A 21,601-nucleotide genomic window follows, 5' to 3' on the forward strand; every position below is an offset into this window, starting at 1 on the left:
GTAAGATACTTTATACACCGAGCAAGTAATGCTCGAAAATAGAAATGATATAATATCTAACTATCCAACACCAATTGTCCTGTAGTCTACTGCATCAAGCCGCTAGGCGATCTTGATCTGTCTTTATATATTAGAATTTGACAATGAAATGAGAGAAATGAAGATTGTTTTTGACCCCATTGAAACAGTTTTCCGTTTCAGTTTAGGCTAGCCATTCATCATAAATGAAAAATAGCAATACTGATAATCGGTGACTACTGACTGGTAAGTAAAAGTAAAGGACTTTTATCTTATGTCTTGGAAGTCTTAGGTCTTAATCTTATTAGATCGCTGTGATTATCCCCAGACACCTGTCTGGGGATAATAAAAATTTGTTATCCCCAGACACCTGTCTGGGGATAACGAATTTTCACTATCCCCAGACGCATATTTGAAACTCCGCTCTTTTAAACAATTATCCACATTCCAGAACATGAAATGTTTCCAGATGCACATAGAAATAAGGAAAGTTAATAAAATATCTATAAAAACATAAAATTAACCAACATTAAAATCAGTTGTTACTACATATACACAATATGCGTCGACTTCGAAGTGGGTGTCATGGCCGAATGGTTTAGTCGTCTGCCTGGAAGTTTGACCATAATCGACGTTGTGGGTTCGAATCCTGGTAACGTCACTTTTTTTTTTTTTTTTTTTTAAATTCCGTCTTCTTTTTACAGAACGTTGAAAGGGATAAATGTCCCATCCATCCTCCCCCCACCTCTTTTTTTTTTATTATTAAACTCTCTCTCTCTCTCTCTCTCTCTCTCTCTCTCTTGTTTTTTTTTCTAGTTTCTAGCAAATATATTCGTCCCCACTCCGATCTCAAATAGTGTCTAAAAAGAATAAATAATTAAAAAGCAAACAAACAGAAAATATCAGAGAGCGACCAAATGGTCAGATAGAGGAGAGAAAAAACAATAATTGTTTTAAAAATAAAAACAATTTAAGAAATTCATGCTCAGAAACGGAACATTTACATAAAGGTTTAGCAAACAAAAAACTCTAAGGTTTAGGTCAAAATATAAAAAAAAAAAAGAAAAAGAGAGATTTCCCTCGGAGCAGGGAATAGTGTTAACAATAATAATAATAATAATTATAATAATAATAATAATAATAATAATAATAATAATAATAATAATAATAATAATAATAATAATAATAATAGTAATAGTATGATAATAAGAGTATTAATAATAAAAATAATATTATTATTGATAATAATATAATAATGATTATGATGGTAATAGTAATAATAATAACAAATATTACAATTATTATTATTATTATTATTATTATTATTATTATTATTATTATTATTATTATTATTATTATTATTATTATTATTATTATCATTTGACCAAAACAAACAAAAAAACAATAATAGATCTAGAGCAAATTAAATATTGAAATAATATTATCGGAGAAATAAAAAATTCAACTGATTAAAAAAAACTCTTGCTCGGAACTCGGAACAAAAGTGAAAACAATGAAAATCAATTGGGAAGAAAGAAAGAAAAAGTAAAAAAAATAAAAAAATGTGTTGTGTGTGTGGGGGGGGGGGGGGGGGGGGGTCGCGACTGGGTCGAATCTGTGCAGCTAAAAGGAGTAAAATGAAAGGTGGCCTAACCCACTGAGCTGCCTATCCACACCGGTATCGGAATGTTTTAAATTCATATATGAGCTAAACATATTTCCACCATTTTTGCTTCCTTGTTTTGGGAGTTATTTTTATCTCTGATTCAAATAAAAATATGTTGTTGGATCTAGTTTTGTGGACGTGTGATACTAAATTGTATTGTCTTGTGCGAAGCAGACAGGAAAATAACAGGTGTGGGTTTTGGGCTTTGGGGCGAACAACACCATGGCCTAGGAATTCGTCTGCGACATAAAAATTATTCCCGGTCGTCCCCAAAATTGTGGCCAGAATGAGCAAATTATAGAAACAAGAGATGATCAATAAAGTTAACAGGTAGGTAGGTAATGAAAATTTAAATGGTTGGTGGACTATGAACAGATTTGATGATTAACAACTTTCTTCCTGGTTGAAAATAAAAAGTCGAATTGCCAGTTTGACGTTTTCAGATCAAAGTAACAAAAGAAATTTCATTGATCCATTTGCTTTAAAATATTTTTTAAAAAAAGAGCTGGATTTGACATTTGATCACTATTTACTTTCATCTTGTGTTAAATATCACTTGATATATTAACTGTTTTGGGACACAACCACTAGTATTTTTTCCAGATTTATGTAGGCTTTTACAACCTTTTATCTGCTCTTGTGCATTCGTGAACGTACTTAATTCACGTCTCTCAAAACTGGGCATGCCACACAGTGGAAGGAGGTGTCTGAATTTAACTTTACAAACAGTATTTTTCTGTTTCACAATGAGCATCAAGACGGCACTTGAATGCCTGCAATGAAGGGGCGTCGACAACTGTTGCAGGCAGGCGGTTCCATTTGTCGACTACCCGAACTGAGAAAAAGTTCTGCCTAAGGTTTAAAGAACACCTTTCCTTGGAGGAATCTGTGTCCTCTGGTGATGCTGGTGGAATCAAGATTTAGAAGGCTCATGCTTACAGAGTATAAATTATGCGTGTATTTGAACACTTCAATAAGGTCTCCTCTGTCTCTCCTATACTGCATGCTCCGTATTCATATCTTTTTCAGTCTTTCTGTGTATTCTAGATCTTTGAATCCAGGAATAACCCTAGTTGCGCGTCTTAGAACACTTTCTATGAGGTCTTTGTCTTTCTGCAGTCGTGGTGCCCATGCTACATTGCCAAATTCCAAGTGGGGACGTACAAGTGCAATGAACAATTGTCTCATGTTATCTCTATGAAGATGAGTGAACGACCTCCTAATGAAGCCAACGATTCTGTTTGCTTTATTTATTTGGGTTTCTGTGTGCTTAGAGAACTTCAGTTCCTGATCTACTAACACACCTAAATCTTTTTCCTCTTCAGTAGGCTGAAGTATGACAGTCTCGCTAGAGTCATGTTTTCTCATTATGTACTGATGGTGCGGGTTTCTATATCCCAAGTGCAAGACATGGCACTTGTCTGCATTAAACCTAAGCTGTCATGTATCAGCCCACTGTACCAAGCTGTCAAGATCACTTTGGAGCTGATTTATGAATTCTTCCTTGTCTACTCTAGAGAATACCTTAGTGTCATCTGCATACATTTGGCACAGAAAGTCCACAACGTCTGGAAGATCGTTAATAAATATTACAAACAAAACTGGACCAAGGCAGCTTCCCTGCGGAACACCACTCGATACTGGTGCCCAGTCCGAAAAACTGCCGTCCACCCTAACACGCTGTCTTCTCCCAATCAGGAAATCTGAGATCCAAGCCAGCAAACATGAACTGATGCCATATGATCCAAGTTTCTTAATAAGGCGTTGATGTGGAACACTGTCAAATGCTTTGGCGAAATCAAGGTACACTGCATCAACAGGTATGCCAATGTCCAAATACCTAGTCCAAGAGTCGAGAGCAGCTAACAAATTAGTGGTACATGAGGGTTTTGATATAAAACCATGTTGATACTCACACAGCAACTTTTGTTCCATTAATTATTTGACTAGTTTGTCCCTAATCAAAGATTCCATTATTTTGCAAATCACACACGTTAATGACTCTGGACGATAGTTACTTGCTTTGCTCTTCTCACCCTTTTTTAAAAGTGGAGTTACATTTGCATCCTTCCAGATGCTGGGAGCTTCCCTTACTAAGTGACTTGTTGAACAACTCTGCTAAAGGTTCTGCTAGCTGTTCTGCCAGCTCTTTTAGTACACATGAGTGTATCCCATCAGGGCCAGAGGATTCGAGGGGCCTAAGTTTTTAAGCTTATTCCACACATCTTTACAAGTGAATATTATGTCACTAAGAGAAGAGTCGACTTCAGGTTTTTCACAATCCGGTATATCCCCCACTCTCTCGTTTGTGAATACACTACAGAAAAATGTATTGAGGAGGTTTGCCTTATCTTTGTCGTCTGACACAAGTTTACCATCACTGTCCTTGAAGTCGGCTAGGCCTTCTTGCACTTTCATCTTACTCTTAGCGTAGGAGAAGAATGCCTTTGGATTATTTTTTGCATCTTGCACAATAGACTTTTCATAGTCTAGAACTGCTTTTCGGCACGCCAGTTTTGCTTGGTTCCTGGTTCTTGTGTAGGCTAGCCAGTCTTTTTGGTCTAGTGTTCCCAAGTATTTCTTGTATGTCTGTTTATTACGTAACTTAGACATAGCCTTCTCACTCCACCAGACAGGTGTCTTGCGTTTGCCTGCTGGCCCTGATCCACTTTTAGGAATACATTCCTCAGTTGCAGTTTCTACAGTCTTTTTGATGCAGTTCCATGTACCATTTGCATCCTTATCCTGAATTTTGGCAAGTAAATTGCTGTCATTCACACACTTTCTCAGTTTATCAAAGTCAGCTTTTTTGTAGTATACCGTCTTTTTTTCTTTACTTCAATTGTTGTGCTACACACAAAGTTAAAAGCTAAAACATGATGGTGACTTTTGCCAAGGGGAGCGTTATGAGTCAAATTTTTCACCATGCTCTCTTCAGATGATAAAACTAGGTCTATAAGTGTTGGTTTCCGCCATCTTTCTTTGTTTATCACAGAGACAATGGCCAGATTATTTAAGTGTTTCAAGACTAAAATCCTTTCTAGCAACCAAAAATGAGTCAATTTGATGAATAGTAGTAAATAGAATAACCTTGTGCAAAATGAGGGGAAGGGATGCGAGGGAGGGAGGGGGAGAGAGATATATATCATATTTAAAAAACAAAAAACAAAGGCATTTTCACTCTCTTTATTTCTTGACCATATTCTCCTTCGTTTGTCAGACTGGTATCAGGTTTAAGTGATGTGCACTTATTCGCAGATCTTATAACCCAACTCATTATGGACTCATTGTTGTAATGGAAATTTTAAAAAATGACTCAAATTATTGTCCATTATAACAATGTTAAACTAGGCCCATAATTGCATTCGGATGTCAGACCCGACACGTTGGTTTGAGGTAAGATTTAAAAAATATTTGAATATCTTCTTGATATGGCTCACTAATAATATCGGGTTTAAGGTCAGATTTAAAAAAAATTATTATTGTTGTTATTGTTTTTTTTGATCATCAGAATGGCAGTTAAAATGAGTTTAAAATTTGGTTACATTTTTGGTTGCTAGAAAGGATTTTAGTCTTGAAACACTTAAATAATCTGGCCATTGTCTCTGTGATAAACAAGCAAGATGGCGGAAGGGACCTCACTCCTTAACCAATGCCGAGAATTGTTATGGTAGGGCATCCAAAAAGTAAAGTGCTTGACTATTGATATCGTTTTCGAGCCATCGACAGTTGCAGTTTCAACTAAGTACGCTATCTTGAAAAGATAGAGCCAGCCATTGCTTGCTTGAAGACTTCACTCCACCTCCAAGTCTACAATTATCTTCACTTAGTCTATAATGGCATGGTAGCCCACGATGTTGTTGTTCTTGGAAGAACTTCCATATACAGGCGCCACTCAGGGAAGACCTGTGATCAAACATCAAATGTCATGGGTTACATGTAATACATAATAAATAATATATACATTATAATATCAAATGTACACAGATAATATATGATACACAAGTCTTCAATAGATTCAAAATTGGGAGTTACATATACTCCATTATTTCAATATGCAATATTTATAAAGTTAAGCCATTTCCATGAGGAAGTATAGAATAACCATTAATATAGATAATATCCGCAAGAGATTCTTTAAAAGACTATTAGTAAAATGTTTCAAATTATATCTAAAAATATAAGATGGAATTAATGTAAACTGAATTAATGAAATGCAAAGGTTAAAACAGTAATAAGAGCCTAAATATGGATTAGTTCCCTTGTTCTGATATTTAGTCATTTGGCGGAAAACTAATAAAAAATCTCTGAAATTGTTCTGCTGCTCTCTAGTGGCCATAAAGAGAGTTTAATACTAATAATATTTTAGTTTTAATTGTTAATTTGGCTGCTTTTGCGTGATTCAGATAAAATCTAGGACAAAGCTACGACAAAACTTTCAAATATGGCCAAACAGCTGTATCTCGTTTGCAAATCTAAATCGATAAAATTATTGAAAACAAGCCATTTTTCTGGTTCAATAGATAAATTTGTTTTTTCTTTTGGATAAATATCACTTTAATTTCAGGTGAGCAAGCCAGTATATTTACTATTAATCATGGTGGTGCTGGTATGTGGAATTTCAGCCCAGCTCTTGATGATTTTGGTGAAGTTCAGGGTTGCCAGATGGCCAGCGTGACCAGTTTCTCATGGCCAATTTTGACTTTAAGACAAAACAATACTAAAAAATTAGAGCTAGAGCTTTTATATAGTGCAATATCCACTAAATGTGCTCAAAGCGCTTTACAAAGGGTCCCTGATCAACAGCAACACGTAACATGTAGAATGAGACATGACGCCTGTTCGGCGATATTACAATTTTTTGGAGAGACAACACTGTTAACAGCCAGGTACTCATTTTACACCTGAGTATGGTGAAAGAATGTGAGTAAAGAATCTTTTCCAAGGACTCAACTATGCACCGAGCGAGGCTCGAGCCCAGGACCTTCCGAAAGCGAGTGTCATGCCACAAGACCACATAGCTGCACTAACACTTTGAACTCCTTGAAAAACTCATGGATTTTGGTAAACACAAAATCGATAAGTCTAGGAAAAAGTTTTTAAAAATTATTTTTAAATATAAAGATAAGTAATCCAAACATGATTCTCTATGTGGCCAAATGGCAACCCTGGTCAAGTTAGGGGAATCACCAAGGACATGCACAATAAAAACCTAGCTTATGTGGCACTGCAAGTTGCACAAGCATTCACTGGCTCGCGTGTCAAAGGTATTAAATTATAGCCAGAACTTTTCTTTTCAACTTTGTCGAGGTAAGAGTGGACTATACTATGATTTGCTTTCGTATTCATGTGTGATCAGAGATTGGGGGTTGATAGTGCAGTATCTTATACGACTGAGCCTTGTTCCGTGGGTGTGAAGCATTCACTATCTGGTTGACCACCTGGTGCTTCATATTGCACAAAAGTTCAGTGACAGGCAGTTGACCGGTTTCTGAACACTTGTGCAATGCCAAGTACCATGTGAGCTAGGTTTTTGTTACTCTTTGCCTCACATATGAAAAACGATCATGTCACCTGGCTTAAAAGGGACTAGATATCATTGTCTTTTGTCTGCCAATCAAGGGTGTACATTGGCTATGGTAACAATAGTCTACGGCATTTAATTGGCTGAAAAGCAAGCATTTACTTTGGACTAGAAAATCTGATTCTTGTAAATCAAAATTCTTGTTTACGCATGTAATTTCAACATTTTATTTTCTTTAATAAATTTTAATTTAGGGCAAAGCTTTATCTCCCCCCCCCTCCCCCCCCCACCCTCTAAGTTTACCCTACAGCCACTTCAGGCCAGTTTTAAAATCCAAATGGTGGTAACTACTGGAAGTGCTGTAGTTTCAGGTCATAAAATCCATCCAAAGCCGTTTTTCATCCTTAAAAACAAGTAAAACTTTTCTTCTGATCATCAATGCTTAAAATATTGATGTAATCAACTTAACCTAACACCAAGAACCAGGGCCAAGTTTTCACACTAATGCCAAAACTAAAAGAAAGTTTGATGAAGGGAAGGGCTTCCCCTGCCAGTATATCATTCAATATAGTTTAGCACCATGATAACAGCCAATGTGACTGTCTGGTTACTATGTAAACGGGTTCAGGTACCCATGTATTCGTATACTTGCCCATTTCATGAATTTAGTAAAATTTGGGTTTTATTATAGCGTTTCAAAAATGATTCAACACTTTATTTTTTTGGGTGTACTTTCTTGCTTTTTTATTTATAGGTTTGATGGAACTCAAGAATGTTGTTGCTATTTTGGCGGCCTTATGTATCATCAGTTGCATTTTTATAATTGTGTTTGAAATTTATCAATCCCAGTCATTCTCCTCTAATTGGAATCACCCAAAGAGCCACCTTGTGGCATCAAGATATAATGCTTACCATAGAGCTGGCAGTAATGAAATATTGTCTCCAACAGGAGTTGATATTAAAATTCGTCGTCATGGAAGTTGGTTAGAGAATAATGATGTACGCTATAAATTGGAGGTTGCGAAAAATGAAAATGATATCTCTGTCACAAAGAAATGGATTACTACTGAGATGAGAGGAACAACAATGGAAATACAAACTAATTCAATTTCGATATCTACACCTGGGTTAGATTATAAAAAACCAAGAATGATGAGAAGGCAGTTAATGAGAAAAATGAAGAAAGATGATGGTCAATTAAGTGAGGAAGAAAAGCTGAAGATTTCACCATATATTTACAACGAGGAAGAAGAGAAAAAAAGGTAATTTTCAAACACTTAAGTATCCTTAAGTCAATTTCTCGATTCAATGTTTTTTAAAATACATACCTCTCTGCATTTCATTAAAAAAATTTTTTTTTGATAATAATAATAGTTGACACTTGTATAAGGCTTCAACATATATTTAATCTCATACCTTCTTTAAAACAAGACCATAATTGTTACATAATAAGCATTCATATTGATACGAATTGGTAGTATCCAACTTAATTCCCTGGAGTTCATATGAATGGAAAATTGAACAATTTGTTTGATTTTCAATTGTGATACACTTGATAAGGTTAGACTGTACAAGCATCAAATTCAATTTTACATTTATTTTCGTCACAAACACGAGTGTGACATAGCATATGAAGCTTGCTTGGTGATAATTGAATGTAGACGATCGCTATTGTTTAAGATGATCTTCACTTTCTTACATGCATCCATTTTCCACAACTAATTTGAAATTCAATGTGCATTTCACTTGGGTCATCTTATTTTGTCATAAAAGTTTGTTAAAGAAAACATGTACCTTCTCTTTTCACAACAAAATTCTTATTTAGTTTGTGAATATGTGTCATAGTTTTAAAGCTGGTTTTGATTTAAAGCATTTACCCCTATTAAATAAATTTGATTTTCTTTTCTTTTTCATTTCAGGTTGAGTATTCCGATAGTAGAGACAGAAGTTAAATACATATCATTTTTTCTACCATGGGAGTTAAATCAGATGAAAAAGCGCAGGTGAGTTATTTCATTCGATATTCAATTATTTGTAATTATTTGTAATATATATAATAGTCAAACTTGCCATAATGGAAACCTCTATAAGACATAATATTGTCTAAGACGGAAAGCCCTAATCCCCCCAACGTAAATTCCTCTAATTTGACTCTCTGTTGGAACCTGTCTAACGCGAAAAAGACCATTGTCATTCCATTCCCGTTTGACAAATCTCCCTGTGCTTTCCCAATATAACGGAGTTTCCTAATCAAGCGGGAGAGAATCTCTACTTTCTGACATCTAATCCAAAATATCACACTTCCACGACGTAGTTAGCAAATAGAGTTTATTACCACAGTCCATGAGTTACGTCAATGCTTCTCAGATCCTCAGAAACTTCGAGTGCTGTTGTTACTCGTAACATATTATGACACTTACTTGTCAATGGTAACTGGATAGCCACACTGATGACTGTTTTCAGATTTGATGATTTGACAACATATCGACAAAAAGTTAAAATGTACCCAGTAGAATTTGTGCTTTGGGTCCTTTTTTTATTTGTTAGTGGAAACCATTGACATTGCAATTATGTGAAAATCGGACAGAAATTACAATTTTGTTGATTAAAAATGACATAGATGATAATTTTTGTAAACACAAAAAAATATTGGGAATAATTTATATTTCTGTTATTTGTGGATCAATCTCGTCATTCTTGGTATCAATTTTATTGTATTGATGAGATAAGATATTCAGGCTTAATTTTTTCTGATGCAAAATCGTTACTTTATATTATACAGCATTGAGAAGAATATTTGGAGAATAAAAATGTTACCCTTTTTGTTCCACGCTGTGTTATATTCTTTCTGACTTGTGAGACAAGCTTTCCCGAGTCTTCTTTTTGGAAATAGCATGCTGCAGTCAGCATAAAGGGCAGTGAGTAAGTAAGTAAGTATGATAATTGTAAGAAAGTTTAAGAAAAAAGAGTCATTTGGAGTCATTAGGCCCATGAAGTCTATCCTAGTTTCTATAGCATTGATTTGAACAATAACCATTGCTTGCAACCTGCAGGACAGGACTCTTTAACTTAGTGAGGAATTCTTATGTAATGCAAGTAACTTTTGGAAATCTTTCAGCTTCAAGGCATGTCGCTACAAAAAGTGTGCCTTTGTCACAGATATGTCACAAGCTGATTTGGTCGCCTTTGCAGCCAATCATCTACGCGACCATCCAATACCAAATTTTCAAAGGCCTCAAGGTCAAAGGTGAGATATGGAAATAGCTAGGGTATATACTTTTCACTTTTTCAACTATTTTGATGTTAAATAATTAGGTTTTCTTCTTTGTTCTCATTTGTACTGCTGTACTTTCTTTACAATTGTATGTTGGCCTAGGAAAACTTGCAGGAACACGCACTCAGTCTTTTCAAGACAAAGGCAAAATTTCACGGTTAGCAGCTCAGGTGTCGAAATTGACTTTTTATCACTGAATCAATTTATAAACCCTCTTAATAGCAATGTTGAAGGCATTTGTGAGAATATTTGTCATAAAAAATGTATGTTTCAGTTCGACAATTCTTTACCTTCCCAACTCCAAATCTCAATATCTCATGAACTTATGATAAATTGATGAAATATACTGCAAAATGTTCCGAAAATATTGCTGTATTATAAAACATAAATATCTCAAAATGAGCTTTTGGACCATTCCTGAGGGTTCTTCTGGGCCACCGCCACAAAATTGATTCCTAAAGCACAACACAACCCTGTGCCAGAGGCTGGGCTAATTTTTAAATTTTTTATTGTTTCTTTTTTTTTTTTTTTCTCTATCAATTCTTTTTTTTTTTTTCTCTATCAATTCTTTTTGTTTTGTATCTGTTTCAGTTTCATTTTTTAATAATGCTTTTATCAGTTGTAATATTATGGTCAAAGGCATTAATTGTATCAATTCAAACATATTTTATCTTATATATCTTATCATCTCAGGTTCTGAGCTGTTCATAAATAATTTTATACTGGCATGTCATCTTAATCATGCTCACATTTGATTTATGGAATAATTAAAACAAAAAGAAAACCCATTAAAAATTATTTTGAATTGTTTTACATCGATCAGAAACTTAATTGACTTGGCCAAGACTTTAATGTTGGGACTGCTGTAAAATGTCACTATAAGCGTCATGTCAATATATCAGTCATTCTAAAAAATGAAAGGGAAACAAACAATTGGAAAATGCTAATAACAGCAAGGGAAATTAATCTGAGTGATGTAATCGCACTTAAAAGTAAAAGGGCCGATTTTGAAATTTTGGACATATAGTGGTCTGTGTCTGAAAGTCAGGAATTGGCCCTGTCCTCAACACTGCATTGATGTCAAATAAGGAAGTGCCCTCAGGATGTTATATAAAGCAGCATAAGTTCTTGATAGCTGCTATATCTGCATGACTGGAAACTGGTTCCGGTTGCAGTGTATCCTTCTTGTCTGAATCTGCATCAGGCATTCTCATCATATCGAGAACAATGATATCCACTGAGTCTTCACCTCATGGTTCTGATCAATGGCGATGTAGTCCTCTGGCCCAATTTTATTTGCTGTATTGGTCCCATTCATGTGATATTTTTGAACAATAATCTAGTCTCACAGCGGGAGACCTGCATGTTCATTGGCTGTTGTATTTTACCTCACAGCAGGATATCGTTGTCCAGTTATAAATTGTATTCTTGTTTGAAAAAACAAAAGATTGTTACTGACATTGTTAGAACGCTATGTCAATATAATTGTCTTTTGGTAAATTTATATTGATGTTCAAGATCTTAATGTACTAATGTTATAAAGCAAGAAACATTTAAAAAAAATTAAAATGGGACTTTGACGTAGTGTCAATATAAGCGTTGTCAATATCTGCACTGTATGAAATTTACTTTTTAAAATTTCTAGACATGGTTGGTATGCGACACTATGAACTGTTGTTAGATAATCTGCAAAAACAATTTATAAAAGTTTAAAATTTATTTGCTGCCACTATTTCATCCTAAATTCTAAAAGAACCAAAGATGCAAGGATAACAAGGAAGATAACACAGTATTTTCAGAGCTTACAGTCTTTAAGAAAAAAAAATTCATTATTTCTCATTATTTCAGGTGGTTGATGTATACAATTGATCCTGCAATAAGAGGATTTGAGCTTGGTCGAAGCAATATCAGATCTTTATTTAATGATACATTTACCTACAGTCTTGATTCTGATATCCAATTTATCTTTGGACGCCTTAGAAAATTAGCTCAGCCACCTCCAAAAGACTATGGTTCGTATTCTCATACCTTTTCAAATAAGAATAGCGTCTGTCACAACTTTTAAGATAACATTTAGATATAGTTAGTAATGTCATAGAATTGAAATCTTGACTCAGGATTGGGAAAGAAAAATCAATAATCAAGACCTATTGGACACTAAGATGGTAATGTAACCTTGATGACTCTAGTGCAGTAACTTGATCTACCTACTTCTCTGATTGAAGGTTGATTTATGACCTTGTTGCTCTTTGCAGGGTAAAACTAATTCTATTTGTTTCTTTCTACTGTTTGCTCAAAAATTGAGGGTTTTTATTGAATCTAGATTATAACAATTACCACTTTTGGTTTCAAAAGCTATTTTGGAGTTATTTTATGTTTTTATATAGATTAGTTAATCTTACCTTTATAGCATATATATGCACAACTTTGAATTGAATTGTTGCACTACTTTAAAAAACAATTTCTATTTTTACAGATCGCCTCTATGAAGGAAAGACAAAAATGGCTGCATGGTTTGTGAGCCATTGTGATACAACTAGTAAACGAGAAGATTATGTGAAACAAATGCAGACAATGTTAGATGTGGATATCTATGGTGCATGTGGTAACTTGTCGTGTGGTGAACACCCCAGGGGACCACACTCAAGATCTCAAGATGGTAGTGTCTGTTTACCTTTGCTCACAAATAAATACAAGTAAGCTGATTTCTTTACTTTTGCGGGTGGTTGGATGGGAGCATCACCCTTGAATCATATACCTATGATGTTCGCATGGGTGTACGATCCGATAGTGATGTCGTTTCTTCTTCTCTTTACTAGCCTATCCTGCTTCTTTAGTTTGTGATTGTATTTTTGACAGGGGATATTTTTTTTCTGTAAATCTTCTGCCTGTTTGTTCTTGGTTATTTATAATTTAGCTTATGATATCTTTAGGTTATGATTTTGATTTACATTTGTACTATTTTTGTTAGATTGCTTGTTTCTTTGTTTCAGCGGTCTCTCATATAACCTCAATTGTGTTGGAAGAGACCTAAAGCAACAAACAACAACAAATTTCTTTACTTTTAAATAAAGAAAAATGCTATTGTTGGTTTTGAATATTCAACAAATCTGCATACGCATTATTCACACGGCCCCAAAAGTTTCTATGTAAAGTTTTGCTGATATATATAAAATTATCAACTTTCATGCTTTTTTAACATTTGAAAACATTGATTTCATAATTCCTACGATCATCTGTCTTTTTGGGTTTGAACAGACATAATGTTAGACGTTCGTGAGGATTTTAATGTTCATAAATTTATTGCCATTGTTTGCTGTTGCCATTTCTGTTGCACTGAGTCACAGTCGATACTGTCATGAGATTAAAAGGGTTCTTCCTTAGCTTGGGATAGAAACTGGAATTTAAATCTCTTTCTTAGCTAATTTGTATTTAATTTTTCTTTCCCCATTTTATTTTCAGGTTCTACCTGGCCTTTGAAAATGCCTACTGTTTAGATTACATTACTGAAAAATTCTTTAAGCTGTTTCAAGATGTCCAGGTTATACCTGTTGTGAGAGGTGGATTTCAATATAAGAAATATCTTCCATCTGGTATTTTCATAGATGCTGATGATTTTGAGGTGAGCTACCCGCTTACATTCTTGTCTAATATAATTTTAGATAAATATAATTCTTAACTAGTTACGAAAAGTTTCCACAATTATTTAGTAATTGCGTTATTGTTTGCTTAATTTTTTAATTTAAAATTTTTGAACATTCGTTTTATATATTTCTAGCGGCTTGCAGAATTTTTGAGGTGAATAGGAAATTCCTATTATTTCACGATAAGGGGATAATAAATGCCTTAATGCAGAATGCATCAATCTATCCAAATTGGGGATAATATATGCCTTAATGCACAAAACTTTCAATCTATCCTCATTGGGGACAATATATGCCTTAACCCTTTCATTACCACCCACAGGAAAATCGTCACATTCGTTACGATGCAGCCAACATTTTTCTCATTCTCACTTCTTTTGTACATCACAAAATGTAAAGAAATGCTTTGAGTACAGCTATAACTACTAAACACTGTGTTGTTGAGATCATTTTGCTGAACAACATTATGTATAGAAGGCATTGTTACTTTTTTGTTTGATTAGGAAAAGTCTATTTTTGTGTTGGGTTGGTGTGAATGTTAGGGGAAAATTCTAAAAATGGCTGGTAAGGAGAGAGTTAATGCACTATACTTTCAATCTATCCAAATTGGGAATAATATAAGCCTTTATGCACAATGATTTTTTAAATAACTATTTGATTACAATTATTTTATATATCTGAGAAGTCGATATTGTCACATTCTTAATAGGGGATGAAAAAATTGATGGCATAATAAATTAGTTTTCTTTAGAATCTACCTTGAGAAAAGTCTGAGATAACTCAGGTGACATCTGCAGTGCAACTATAGAAGGTGTTTTTCCAAACGATCATTAATTTCAAAGGGCCACGATTTAGTAAGCAATATAGATACACACCTGAAATACACATCAAATTAAGGGAAATTAAATTTTAGTCAAAGGAAGTTCCATTAATCTCAAAACGGTTGTTTTAACAAAAATACTTTATGGTGACAACTGATACATTTTACAAGTGTTCAAAATGACTTCCTTTTGTAATTTGACCCTTGACTAATCTTTTGTTGGAGTTAAGTCTCACTGTCTCGAGAGTAGTCTCTCTACTAGAGTTAATGCAGCTACACTATGGTCTTTTAACTATTGCCATGATGGAATAGTTGGTACATACACAATATCCTTTATCACTTTATCTCACCCTGTAAGATAAGGTGATTCAAGTCTCCAAGTTTGGAAAATGAAATCATGTGGTCAATTTTGTCCAATCCACCAATGCTTAGAGATGTTTGAACATCTCAACGTTAATGTGATTGAGCTCCAACTTGCTGAAAAATGTAACCATTGATCTCACATTGCCATTAGAGGGATTAGCCATTTTAGTTTTTGATGAATCATTTTGAATAATCATGAGCAACTATTTCAAAGATAAGAGACGTGACTCTGATAGAAAGTCTGATTTAAATTCTCTTTAATGATAATTGATTGATCAAGTCATTTTAATTTTCGTTTAGTCTCCAGATGCTTTGGCACAATACCTCATAGACTTAGGTAATGACAAACAACGCTACATTGAGATGTTGAGGCTGAAAGATGAGTAAGTATAAAAATTGCAGTTGGACACTGGCATCATTGCTCAAAAGGTTTTACAAAGTATGAAGGATTGAGTTGACTGCCTTTTGATTTACTTACTTGGATTGTTAACAACTTTGATAAGAATATTTAAACTCAAGTCTTCTGTAAGATGTTATGTATTAATTTGATATAGAAGCGATAGAAATAATTGTCTTTACTTGGAAATATTGACCAGTGGTTATTTAATGTTTTCTCTAATGATTGAGAAATATTGTGCTTTTTCAGGCTCTATCTTCACTAGAGCACAAACCATCTAATCAAGAGTGCAATGTAAGAGAAGTATATAATAGGTCCCTCAATTTGGGATAAGACATTAGAAGAAATTGATTTTTTATTATTATTATTTATTTTTTTGACTTGTCATGTCAGAGCTTGCAAAATAAAATGTGTTTATTAGTATTAATCTAATATTTTCTGATCTGCTTCTGTTATCTCTTCAATTTGCTGCATTTGTCTCACGAATCTTTATTGTTGTGATAATCATCCTTCTTTTCAGCATCATCACTGTCATCAGCTTGATATCCACAAAACAAAAAATAAGAATACATTATTCTTTTATTTTTTCTCTCGATCTTCTTCACACAGATGGACACTTGTAAAACCTCCAGCCCGAGAGTGTTTGATATGTGAGTATCTCCACTCCAACCCACCCAACAAATTCTACCCAGATTTACAGGACAAATTTGGGCGTGCTACATGTTATTATCCAAAGAAAGGTCAGGGCACCATTTAAGGATTAGCAAAATTGAGTATCATGAAAAAAGTTGTCTCATCTAAGCCTTAATAGGGTATTTACAGATAGGTTATCTGCAGATTTTATGTATAATAGTAATGCTGAATATTTAAATTGCATATTTCCAATTTATGTTTGGCCAAAACTAAGAAAGTCAAATGCTTATGATTAAATTGTTAACATGTCACCGATTTTTATCTGTATGTATCTGATGGCCTTCTAGAGTAGTTCATGGTGTATGACTCTTGCAAATTTATATTTATATATGCTTAATTATTCAGTTTTTATTAATTCTATTTTTTATGACGATTTTACTTTAAATTTACCGATTTACCTAAAATATTCTTATTACCAATGGAACACACCAAGAGTGATATAAAGTATGTAGTAACAAAACCAAGTTGCACTCTCACCATATATTTTTCATTGCATTTACAACCCAAACTGTGAGTGAGGATCTGTTCCTTTGATGTCTCTGCTATCCCATATATCATTTGTCCTCTTTTGTCAGAGGGGGGCTTTCTCCCATAAAAAATGAGAGATTAGAATCCAATAGTTCATCACTGAGCTAGTCCAATAACTGCGCTACATTTTCAATGCAGCAAGCAATTTGAAGGGATTCCATTAATAAGGGATACTAGCAGTCTAATTGGGATCCCGATAGCTCAGTTGGTAGAGCACTCGCTTTGCATAAAACAGGACCCAGATCGATCCTGGTTGTAGTTGAGATTTTTTCTGATCCCCCTGTCTACTCAGCACTGAATGGGTGGCTGGGTTTGTTAGATCTGGCAGAAAGTACTTTGCGATAGACAGATTGTCCATTTCCCGCTATAGAAACCGGGAAAAACTCCACCTCCATTAACCTAATGGCTTGAAGGACTACGTAACAGTCTGATATTAATACAATGAGATTTGCTTGATTAGAGCAATACTGTCATGTCAAAAATATTTATTTTGAGTAATTGTGTTTATTATTCGCCACATGTTCTTCACAAAATTATGGAGAAAGTTGCAAAAACAGTGCATGTGTGTCAGGAAATTAAGTACAAATTTTAATTACTATCATTCTAAAATTCTTCATGAAGTTTTAGTTTTTAAATTAAGTGTCTTTTCAATCAGATTTGATTCCTGAATAATTGAAATATGGAAGGAATGAAGTTGACGTCACTCAGCATGTTTATTGCTTTTAACCAGCCATTTTTATGAGTAGTCCTCAGTAAATTGTATCAATCGGACTATAAACGTTCAAGTTGACACATAGTTTTATGTGTTGGTATGTTATTTCCAGCTGACTAAGCGCACTGCATTGATAGAAGAGTTGATCAAATATAAATTGAACTGGTTATTAAGGAATAGTCAGATTCGTATTAAATTTTCAGGCTATATTACACATATGAAATTGGAAATTTCTGATGCTCTTTTTACCTTACTGTGCACCAAAAACACCAAAAAAAAAGGAATGCAGCTTTGTCAAAAAGAATGAGGAAAGAAGGTGCTATTGCAAAATTTTCCTAGCATTTGTGAAAAAGGACTTTTTATTAACAGATGGATGAAACATGACTCTTTCAATGTGATACAGAGGATAAAATACCACTCATAACAATGGAAAACCCTTGAAGACCCAACCCCCCCCCACCCACCAAAAGGCAAAGATGTGGTAAAAGTCATGCGCACCGTTCTTTTTCTTCACAGAAGGAAGGCATCATTATGTTTGGCTATCACTGTTCTCCAAAGAACAAAAGAATGATTGGGGAATATGACTCACAACTCTCAAATAGACTAAAGCATGAGTCGACTACAAAACATCCAGGGGAAACGTTGAGGAGTTATACTTTTGCAGGCAATGTGTTGTGTCATCATGCCTCAGTGTCAATAGCAACAGCAGGTGATTGCGTTTCTGAAATCATACCTCATCCTTCCTACGATATCGCACCTTTAGACTTTGTTATGAGGAAAGCGTTTTGAGGAAGAAAGTGATGTTTTAAGAGCTTGAGAAGATTGTTCAAGATGAAGGAGAGATGGTAGAAGTGTACCTGTTTAGCTGGTGTACATGTAGAAAAAATAGATCAAAATCAGAACATTCCTTCTTAATCAGGGCTATTTATATTTGATCAACCTTCAAATTTTATCAGGGATGGTAAGATAACTGAGAAGGGAGAACAACTAGTTAAAAGAGTATTTTTTAAAATCAGCAGCCACTTTAATGAATTAAAACTGATAAAATTAAAATACAATTAACTGGAAGTTTATTTTGATATTTGTCAAACTTATAGCCTGCATGCACACATGTAAAAATCTCAATTTTCATAGGATTACCAAAATCAACCCTCGAGTCAACTTGAATCAAAAGTTTCAAGGGAAGTGTACACGCTGTGTGTATTATTAATGAAATAAAAGAACTTCGTCTATTTCCAATATCTCAAATTAGTTAGTTATACACCATTTGAATTAACATTGTGGACTTAATGTAATAATTTTTATTTTGGTATAGTTTTGGTGCATAGGTGTGTGTGTGTGGGTGTGGGTGTGTGTTTGTGTATGTGTGTGTGTTTGTGTGTCGTTTTACAGTCTTTCATAATTGAGAACGATAATTCAACTACTCAGTCATTCATTCTAAGGCTTTACCTTAAACCTCATGACCAAAGATAGGATCTGAAAATGGTAGATCACCATTGTTATTATTATTATTATTATTATTATTATTATTATTATTATTATTATTATTATTATTATTATTATTATTATTATTGTTGTTATTATTATTAATGTTGTTGTTTTCATCATCGTCATCATAATCATCATCATCATAGTGTGCATACCTCACGGCGACTAAAACTCGAACTTTTAGTTTGAGCCAGCGCTCCACCGGTGGGAGGGTAATTAATCAAGTTGTGACAGGTCGATGACTCATCATGCTACTGGCATCGGCATTTTCGCTACCTGTATTTTTTCTCTCCGATTCTGCATTTTATTGATATTTTCAAATAATCGTTGCTCAATAATCCGTTGACGTAACTTTTTCTTATTCATATATTCTTGTTCTTCATAATGTAAAGAATATTGTCATACCATTTGTATGGCTATGAACCGAATGGTTTTACAACGCCACTCTCCACGAGTTGTACTATAATTCAATGCAAGATCATAACTATAATTGGTAAGAAACATGTGAATAAATAGCATAAGTCACCGTACAGGCAAATAATTTTGGGATAATCAGAAGCAGAAGAGAATGAGGAAAAAGTGTATGTAAGTTTTATGGCCTGTTCAGACCTGGCAGTCCTGTGAGAGGTCTTGATATTGTGGTAACTCCTTATCAAATCCACCAGTATCCTGTCCACAAATTAGCCAGTCACAGTGATGACTGGAAGGTATGTGTTAGTGTGTGTCTTATAAAACTGATATCCAATCATTCCTTATGAATAAGATTCACTTGATGACATATTTCATTAATTAATAATATAAATTCTATGGTCTGTCACGTTCCCGATCACATTGTCAGTAATAAATTTACTAAGAAATATTTCTATCACTCTCTCTCTTCTATTTTCACACATCACAACTAACAAAGTTTCATGTCTAATCACAATGCATGCAACACCATTATGAAAACAAATAAACAAGTTTAACAATAGTTTCTCATCTATTTTCAACACCAACCAGAAAGGAGAGATATCATTCTAATATTTAGGATTATTATTAGGGGCCTTTATGAAGTACTGACGTCTGGTTCAACTTGAAGCAATGATGTTTCCATTGTGAAAGACAATTTTGCTTTTTCACTTCGAAGTCCTCCTGCTCTTTTTTCAATCTTCCCTATGCTAGAATGGAGCAGTTGACCACCTTGCTCGCCATGGAATCCTAAACCTATCTTATATCGCTTCAACCAGTAAATGCAGTGCATTTCCAATATATGTAATTTGGGGGTAATTGAGTGAGGGAATGCTTCTCTGTAATTCTGCAAATACCTTGCGACGGCTTCCTCTGCTCTTTTAATTTCTTCTGATGACATGGGATTTGAATGGGATACTAATTTATGTACATCGCTGTAGCTGTCATTTAAAGTATTATATTTGATCTCAAGTTGAATTATTTTCGTGATTAGGGTGTCTCTTTGGGTGTTTGTACTAACTGCATGTATAGCTGTCTTTGTAAGGTGTCTGTAGATTACTTTCTTTATGTATTTGTGGCAGTGATTGGCAATGAAGTGGCCACCTTGAAATGCTTGTCTGACAATTTTATTCTGATCTAAAACATTTTGTATTGCTTTTCTAACTGGTCCGATGATACTTTATTTACATTCTTTCATGTCATGCAATTTTTTCTTTATCTTTTTAAATTGCTTCTCCCACCTCCTCTTTTCAAACATCTTTTGCCACAAAGTCTACATAGATTATTTAGTTTTGTTATATGAGTTTCAAGAGAATGTTCCATCCTTGTCTGAAGTACAAAAAAAATTATTTCAGTACCACAAATAAAATTAATATAAAAAAATAAAATCACTCAACCAAAAATAATAATGTTATTTCACACAACGGATTGCCCAGATTTTAAATAATCATAACTTTTTTATTTCGTGTGAATTAAGCGTACTTCTTGGACATACTAATTGCAAATTTATTGAATTATTTTAGGGTGTAAGAAAATATGACCCTCATGGTGACAAAACATGTTTTAAAAATATTTTAATCAATGATATACGGTGGACAGAACAATTTCACTCACTAATTTGAAATATTCTTATCTGCTTTATAATCCAATTGGCACTTCACAAAAATATATATAATTACGACAGAAATTTAAAATATTAAAAAAAAATAAGAAGAAATTGTGTGTGACACATAGGTTTCCAGTATTAAGTGATGTAAGGAGTGCATTTCTTATGAATTTTTTGACAATATCACCCTTGTTTTCGGACCTGGCTTACCTCCCCTTGTTTCAACTGACGAAGGTGCAGGTAATTAATCACTTGTGACAGGTGAAGTTCCCTGTTATCAGTGATTTGCCTGTGATCAGGGGAGTGGAATGGGCGACAGGGGAAGATGCACAGTGGGTGGCACGGGGGATACAGCAAGATCAAAGCAAAAACTAAAGAGTCAAAAATTAAGTTAGTTTTATTCGCGGTGACCTGCCTCCGA

General features: G+C 34.2%; 1 protein-coding gene across 1 annotated transcript; it reads left to right on the top strand.

Moving 5' to 3' along the window:
* The first annotated feature begins 133 nt into the window (after nucleotides 1-133).
* On the top strand, nucleotides 134-18,356 carry LOC144968689 (alpha-(1,3)-fucosyltransferase C-like). Its single transcript, XM_078907268.1, has 10 exons — nucleotides 134-264; nucleotides 7,963-8,470; nucleotides 9,128-9,211; nucleotides 10,327-10,455; nucleotides 12,331-12,494; nucleotides 12,959-13,178; nucleotides 13,945-14,104; nucleotides 15,610-15,692; nucleotides 16,316-16,446; nucleotides 18,156-18,356. Exons 2-10 carry the CDS (start codon nucleotides 7,968-7,970, stop codon nucleotides 18,221-18,223), a joined length of 1,542 nt encoding a protein of 513 aa, XP_078763394.1. The 5' UTR covers nucleotides 134-264; nucleotides 7,963-7,967; the 3' UTR covers nucleotides 18,224-18,356.
* Nucleotides 18,357-21,601: the final 3,245 nt, after the last annotated feature.

The sequence above is a fragment of the Berghia stephanieae genome, chromosome 3 (assembly GCF_034508935.2).
Source record: "Berghia stephanieae isolate SIO BIC M18660-M18661 chromosome 3, UCSD_Bste_1.3, whole genome shotgun sequence".
Lineage (NCBI taxonomy): Eukaryota > Metazoa > Mollusca > Gastropoda > Nudibranchia > Aeolidiidae > Berghia > Berghia stephanieae.